Source organism: Thamnophis elegans, chromosome 6 (genome assembly GCF_009769535.1).
Source record: "Thamnophis elegans isolate rThaEle1 chromosome 6, rThaEle1.pri, whole genome shotgun sequence".
Taxonomy (NCBI): domain Eukaryota; kingdom Metazoa; phylum Chordata; class Lepidosauria; order Squamata; family Colubridae; genus Thamnophis; species Thamnophis elegans.
In genome coordinates this window covers 69,492,847-69,500,790 of record NC_045546.1, presented here as the reverse complement: position 1 = coordinate 69,500,790, position 7,944 = coordinate 69,492,847, and the positions used below count along the sequence as shown (strand labels likewise).

The 7,944-nt window shown below is 39.3% G+C and overlaps 1 protein-coding gene across 1 annotated transcript; it reads left to right on the top strand.

Annotated features, from left to right (window-relative positions):
* The first annotated feature begins 2,451 nt into the window (after nt 1-2,451).
* On the top strand, nt 2,452-6,325 carry LOC116510791 (protocadherin alpha-10-like). Its single transcript, XM_032220443.1, has 2 exons — nt 2,452-4,809; nt 6,242-6,325. The coding sequence occupies exons 1-2, from the start codon at nt 2,452-2,454 to the stop codon at nt 6,323-6,325; spliced, it is 2,442 nt and encodes an 813-aa protein (XP_032076334.1).
* Nucleotides 6,326-7,944: the final 1,619 nt, after the last annotated feature.

Here is a 7,944-nt window from a genome sequence, read left to right as displayed (position 1 = left end):
CGTGCCCTTCTCTATCACCGTCTCTACGGGATGGTTTAGATCCAAAAGGACCGTCCAGCAGCAGAGATATTGACAGCAATCCTGGAGCTCCAAGATTGCATGTCGTGTCATCATTTCTACTACATGAACTGCATTATGGATTCAATTGAAGGTATTGTTTTTGATCCTTAGAGTCTGTCATGCCACAGAGTAGGGTTATTTAAGGACTGCCTCGTCACAATTGCATCTTCCCATTCCACTAGATCTGGCAGAAAGGTATGTTGGGGTCCTGTCTGTTAAGAATTTACATCTGGCAGGACCCAGGAGATGGTCTTTTTCTGCCATGGCATCTGCCTTGTGAAACATCATTCTTCACCAAGATGAAACTTGTCCCATCCTTGGTATCTTTTTGGAAGTTTTTTTAAATGTGTTAGTATCCACAGACTTGGCAATCTCAAGAAAATTGTGAATATAGGCTACATATTGCCTATAACATTGAACTTGCACTCTCATAATCTTTTAATGTTGTTTGAGGGGTCCTTGGTGCTCTCTGAATTTGATTGTTTTCCAGCAGATGTTTCATTACTCAAACTAGGTAACATCATCAGTACTGTAACATCATCAATGTGACATCTTCATTATCATCATCCCTGTAACATCAAGAGTAATGTTGTTTTGTTAATTGTAGAATGCACTTGTTTTTTAGTGTATGGCAGTCATGTTTGTGTGATGAGTAGATATATAAATAGAAAGAAGGGAGGAAGGAAGGAAAGAAAGAAAGAAGTAATTAAAAAACTTTCTGCCAAATTTCAAACTTTTATTTGAAAGTCAAAAATTATAGTTATTGTGTTATTTCAGCAGTAAAAAAAAAGAAAAGAAAAAAAAAGAATAAGTCTAGAAGAATGGCAGTATTATGGAGATTCTCAGTCATCCAGATCATGGTTGTTCCAAAGAAGCTTTTCAAAAGTCAATTGAACCATCTTTACATTTCCTTGAAGATACTGCCATTTGAAAAAGCACCTTTGGGACAAGAATGGGAGTAAAAAGGGTTTTGTTAAAAAATTTACAGCTTGTGCACACATGTATGTGAATATTGATTCCTGTATGTAGAAACTTACTTTTGTAAAAACATGTTTGCATGTATAAATATTAGTACACATATATAACATTTCTAAATAGAGGAAGACATGGCAAGAAAGGAAAGAGATTTGAAGCTGGTTTTTTTGGGGGGGGACGGACAGAAAGGCAGGAAGGGTCAGCACAATGAGAATTGTCCAGTGGAAGGATTGAATACCTTGCAAGCTTGTTACTAGGTTTATCAGTCCAAATATACTTTAAAAACCAGCTTAAGATCAAATCAGCACGAGTACAGGACATCAGTTTTAAACAGCATGTACTTTTAATTTGCTTTGATTTTTTGTTACTTTTAATGGATGTTAGCCATTGCGGCTTGCATGGTAAATGTGTGGCCATCAAAACTGAATAAAAAGAAATAAATAGATGAGGAATATTAATGAAGAATATTATTCTTCAAAATATTGCCTTCGTATAGTTGCATCTGATGGAAAGCAGGTAATACTGTATATGTGGAAAAAAGAGAAAGTGATTTATAACACTTTAAAAAATGAGAAATGCTTTTCTTTTCTTTAACAAAATCAAATGTCAGAAGAACTTGCAACCATAAAAACTGAAATACTGTGAAATGAAAAGACAAAAGAAGAGCAAAAAGAAAATGTATAGAAGTACACATGCACAATAATATACATACTTTTATGTGAACAATTGGCACTTTACAACAATATATGAAATGGAATTCATTAGCTTATTTATCCTGAAGCCCCTTGTGCAAAGAATCACATACTTCATTGCAAATAAATAAAAGTATGTATGTATGGTATGTGTGTGTGTGTGTGTATGTATATATATATATATATATATATATATGTATATGTATGTGTGTGTGTATTATATACATACATAGATACTTTTATTTCTATTCCTTGCAGTGAGGTGTGTGATTGTATGTATGTATGTATGTATGTATGTATGTATGTGTGTGTGTGTATATGTATGTGTGTGTGTGTGTGTGTGTGTGTGTGTGTGTATAGATAGATAGATAGGTAGAGAGAGAGAGAGAGAGAGAGAGAAGTATCTATACATAAAAGGAAACAAATTAATATAGTCTATAGGTGTACAAAAAATAAGTCTTTTTTTCACAATGGAAACATTTTTAATTATAATCACAAGAGGTCACTGTTTCCTAAGTGAAACTGAAAATGCAGAGCTCCGCCCTTAAAGGTACTGAGATTTCTGCCAGCAAGATCCACAGTGGGAATATCAAACAACAGAAAAAGCCCAACAAGCTAAGATTCAACCTCTAAACCAGTATGGCTGGGGTAGGTGGGCTCTGCTCCTCACACCTTTAAGGCAAGATATTTAGAGAAAGAAGAGCTTGCTGGTGTTGTGTCTGCAATGCTTACCTGGCCGAAGGGGCTGCTGCAGCTGCTTCTGCTACACACAGCCTGGAAAATGGGGAGCGGCCAGCTCCATTATTCTGTGCTGGAGGAATCCCAGCACGGCACCTTTGTGGGCCGCATCGCCCAGGATCTGGGATTGGAGGTGAGCGAGCTGGTGCCTCGGATGTTCCGGATGCTGTCCAAAGGAGAGAAGGACTATTTTGAGGTAAACCTGCAGAATGGGATCTTGTTTGTTAATTCCCAGATAGACAGGGAGGAGCTGTGTGCCAAGAATGCAGACTGTGTCCTTCATCTGGAGGTGATTGTGGAGAAACCTCTGAGGTTCTTCCATGTGGAGGTTGAAATCAAAGACATGAATGACAATGCTCCCATCTTCTCTGCCAAGGAACAGATCCTGAGCATAGCAGAACTCATAATGTCTGGCACCCAGTTCCTATTAGAAGGAGCATCTGATGCAGATATTGGTACTAATGCTCTGATAACATATAAGCTCAGCCCAAGCAACCATTTTGCTCTTGATTCAGGAAATGATGAAGATGAGAGTAAATCTGTAGTTCTTGTATTGAAGGTTCCTCTTGACAGAGAGGAGAGCCCTGTGCATCATTTAGTACTGACAGCCACAGATGGGGGTGAACCAAAACTCACAGGAACTGTTCAGCTAGTCATCAATGTGCTGGATATAAATGACAACCCTCCTCTATTTAATCAACCTGTTTATAGGATAAAGTTGCTAGAAAACACAGTCAGTGAGTCATTAGTTATTACTCTGAATGCTACAGACTTAGATGAGGGGATTAATAGGGAAATCTCTTATTTTTTTAGTAATAAAGTACCTCTACATTTTAAAAACACATTTGGTATTAATTCTGATACTGGGGAAATCAAGGTGATTGGAAAATTGGATTATGAAGACACAAATTTCTATGAACTTCATATTGTTGCAGAAGATAAAGGCAGTCCTCCATTGTCCAAACAATGTAAAGTTCTTATTGACATATTGGACATAAATGACAATATTCCTGAAGTATCTGTCAATTCTCTCTCAGTGCCATTGCTAGAGGACTCCCCTCCAGGGACTGTGGTAGCCATCATCAGTGCTTCTGATAGGGATTCCGGCAACAATGGACAGGTAAGATGTTTTTTATGGCCCACTGGAGTACCCTTCAAACTCATGTCCACGTTCAAGAATTACTACTCCCTGATTCTTGGTGCAACATTAGATCGAGAGCAGGTGGCTGAGTACAGGATGGTTGTGACAGTGGAAGATCAAGGTGTTCCACCACTGTCTTCTAGTATCACCCTGTTAGTGCCTATTAGTGACATAAATGACAATGCACCTACTTTCACTCAACCCTCCTACACAGTCTTTGTGAAAGAGAACAATCCCCCTGGTGCTCACATCTTCACAATATCTGCCTTGGACCCAGACATAGCTGAGAATGCCCTGATCACCTATTGGATAGATGAGAAGCTCTGGCCATTGTCAAGCTACATCTCTGTGCATTCGGAGAGTGGAAAACTTTACGCTTTGCAGTCCTTGGACTATGAGGAGTTGAAACTGCTGGAGTTCCAGGTGAGAGCCAAGGATGCTGGAATCCCCTCCTTATGTGGCAATGCGACAGTTCAAGTCTTTGTGATGGATGAGAATGACAATGCACCTGTTGTGTCAAGATCATCAGAAGAGAACCTGATTCTTCTAGTGGTCCCTGTGATGCCTGGGCATATTGTAGGCAAGATCCATGCCTTGGATGCTGATTCTGGATACAATGCATGGCTAAGGTATGAACTGGTTGAAGAAAGCAATAGTCTATGGACTGTGGGGCAGTATAGTGGTGAGGTGAGTACCAAAGATTATCTGGATGAGTCAGAAGAAAGCAAAATCCAGAGTGTGTTGGTTCTTGTGAAGGACCATGGAAAACCTCAACTCTCATCTACAGCTACCCTGAGTGTGTCACTGGTGAAAAATGCCCAGGCCATCCTAACAGAAATTCACCTTTCCAGGTCTGGGGAGAACTTCATGCCCCTGGTGGAGTCAATCAACATCTATCTGATCATTGCCATCTGCTCTGTTTCTAGCCTCTTTCTGCTGGCTATTTTCATCTACGTGATCCTGCGATGCCACTCCAAGGCAAAGGAACCCATGGTGTATGGCCCTGGTATGGCCACCCTGGTGTGTCCTGGCGAAGTGGGAAGCTTGTCCTATTCCAATTGCCACAGTCACATCCTGGCAGGAGTGAATGCAGATGCTGGTGCCAAGAGTGACCTTATGATTTTCAGTCCCAACATTCCTGTTTTTGCAAATAATGGGGAGCTTAGGAATGGGACAGAATTGATCCCAGATTCAGCTAAAGCGGTGAGTTGTGCTCATTGTGGAGTCTTTGACATTAAGTCAACACTCTATACCTGTGCTTCTAATTTAGGATTAATCATAATGCAAAATATTGTTTCAGTTAAATTTAAAAAGATAGTCTTCTCAATGAAACTCTTCCAGTTGATTTAAAAGTCATTAATTCTTAGAAATTTTGGAATATAAGTGGCTACTGAAGTACATGTTAAGTATGTAGTTTATTTAATAGTTATCAAAGTTGTTTCTATAATAGAAAAATAAGCTTACTAGTATTATTTTATTTAATATGGCATCACTGCATCAAAAGTGACTCTGGGTACTTATTAAGTTTTGCAACTTACTGTTTTTGTTCATGATTCATCTACTAAACAAATGGAACATTAATAATGATTCTGCCTTTGTGAATGATTTTATTCTTTAATGAATAAAGAATGAATTCTCAGTCTGATGGGTTTTTTGAACAATATTTATAGATGATGCATGTATTGCAAACTTAAAAGAACATTGCTTGTGAATGTTAGCAACTGGAAGGAATTAATAAACAATACAATTTGAAAAGAAGCAAAGCAGAAACATGTTTTAATTGTAGATTGTTTCTGCTACATGTATTTTATCTGGTAACTATATCTTATTATTAGAAATCATATTAAATTAAGCACAATTTTATAATTTTATTTTTATTTATAAAGTATTCTTCATGTTGAATGAATTCTTAACTTGATTCTTTTTTTCAAACCAGTGTTCATGCTATGTACATGGATTTTAAGTTTACTTAAGTATTTGGACTTCCTTAAGTTTGCTCTTAGACTTTCTAATGTTTTTCATATGTTGCTGATACTTAAAGTTATTGGATGCAATATTCTAAGTGTAGTCTTACCAAGACATTATAACATAGCCATATGATCTTGATACTATCTCTCTGTTAACACAACCTAGGCCTGCATTAGCTTTCTTGCAATGGTGGGTTCCGGATCCCGTTGCAACTGGTACGGTGCAACGGGGCCGGGCATCCACCACATGCATGCATGCAGCACGCACGCATCGCACACATGCATACTTATTGCCTGTGATGCTTTGTGATGCCCCAGCTGCTTGGCGGAGCGTCGCGCAGGCTCCTTACACTCTGTGCATGTGGGCGAAAGCCCCGTTCGGCTCAAATACAGGTAAGGAGGGCGGGTGGGCCATCCAGAGCACCATACCGGAATGGTACCTGATGCTCCCAGCAGGCACCGGTATGCCTGTATCCCACCACTGCTTTCTTGGCATTTACAGCACACTGCAGGTTCATATTTAAGTGGTTGCCCATAGGACTGCAAGATCCCTCTCAAGTTACTGTGTTGAGCCATGTACCACATATTCTGTACCTATGTATTTGATTTTTCTTGCCTAAGTGGAAAAGCACACCTTTTTCACCGTTGAATTTCATTTTGTTGGATAGGAATACGATAGGAATAAGATTCAAGTCTGTCAAAATCCTTCTGCAGTGCCTGTCCAGCTGGGAAAATATATTGCTGGTAATTGACTTACATTTTGTGTTGATGGAGGGAGATACAACAGTATTTCTTTATGCAGGACATTTTTGCAGCTATTCCACCACTGCAAATATAATCAGTAGTATATGTTTTTCTTCACTGCCCGCCTCATTGCAAATGACATGCAGAATTCATAGCCCTCCTTTTTATTCATTGAGAAGGCTGGACCAAAATGAAAGTTCTAATTTAATTTTTTAAACTATGTAGCGAAGTTCTGTTTGATTGCAATTGCTTCAATAGCTCAACTGTGAGTAAAATCATTCCACCTCAAGTAACTAGATAAATAGTGCCCCTCTGATTTTTAAACAAAAAGCCCAGAAGGAAAACTAGCTTGCTCAGGCAAAAAAAAAATTAATAAAACTGAAACACATTGTTCCTTATAATCTCCTTAGATTACTGTAATATGCTTTACAAGGGGCTGTTTTTAAATAGCATTTGGAAACCTCAGCTGATGCAAAATGTGACTGCATGGATAATGAAAACTATAAGGCACATGTAACACCTCTGCTCTGCTCTGCTCTGCTCTGCTCTACTCTACTCTACTCTACTCTGAGCAGCACTGGTTGCCAGTGTATTTCTGGGTGCAATTCAAGGTACTGTCTGTCATCTTTAAAGTCCTGCATAGCTTGGGATCAGGTTACCCAAGGGATCATCTTTTTGCAAAAGTTTCTACTCGTTCAATCTGATTTAATAGACTCAGCATGCTACAGACCCTGTAAGCCAAAGAGTGCTGACAGGCAGGAACTAGAAGATGGGCTTTTTCTGCCTTATGGAATATCCTCTCCTCAGAGATTACAATGGTGCCAACCTTGTTAGCTTTTGGCAAAGCTCTAAAAACATGGCTATGTACCCAGGCCTGGGGCTCCAAATGTGTGAGCCATTACTTGGCTTTATGATTAGCTAATGAATCATCGTGGCTGCTGTCTATACTTATTTATTTTACAATACAATACAATAGCAAAGTTGGAAGGGACCTTGGAAGTCTTCTAGTCCAACCCCCGCCTAGGCAGGAAACCCTATATCGTTCCAGACAAATGGCTATCCAACATCTTCTTAAAGACTTCCAGTGTTGGGGCATTCACAACTTCTGGAGGCAAGCTGTTCCACTGATTAATTGTTCTAACTGTCAGGAAATTTCTCCTCAATTTTAAGTTGCTTCTCTCTTTGATTAGTTTCCACCCATTGCTTCTTGTTCTCCCCTCAGGTGCCTTGGAGAATAGTTTGACTCCCTCTTCTTTGTGGCAACCTCAGAGATATTGGAACACTGCTATCATGTCTCCCCTACTCCTTCTTTTCATTAAACTAGACATACCCAGTTCCTGTAACTGTTCTTCATATGTTTTAGTCTCCAGTCCCCTAATCATCTTTGTTGCTCTTTCTAGAGTCTCCACATCTTTTCTACATCATGGCGACCAAAACTGAACACAGTATTCCAAGTGTAGCCTTACCAAGGCATTATAAAGTGGTATTAACACTTCACGTGATCTTGATTCTATCCCTCTGTTTATGTAGCCTAGAACTGTGTTGACTTTTTTGGCAGCTGCTGCACACTGCTGGCTCATATTTAAATGGTTGTCCACTAGGACTCCAAGATCCCTCTCACAGTTAC

Bases quoted from the DNA above. Each gene is read 5' to 3' on its own strand.
- LOC116510791 (XM_032220443.1), top strand. From the start codon at position 2,452: ATGCTTACCTGGCCGAAGGGGCTGCTGCAGCTGCTTCTGCTACACACA. The intron at 4,810-6,241 runs GTGAGTTGTGCT...TTTGTTGGATAG, and splicing joins TCCCAGATTCAGCTAAAGCG to GAATACGATAGGAATAAGAT.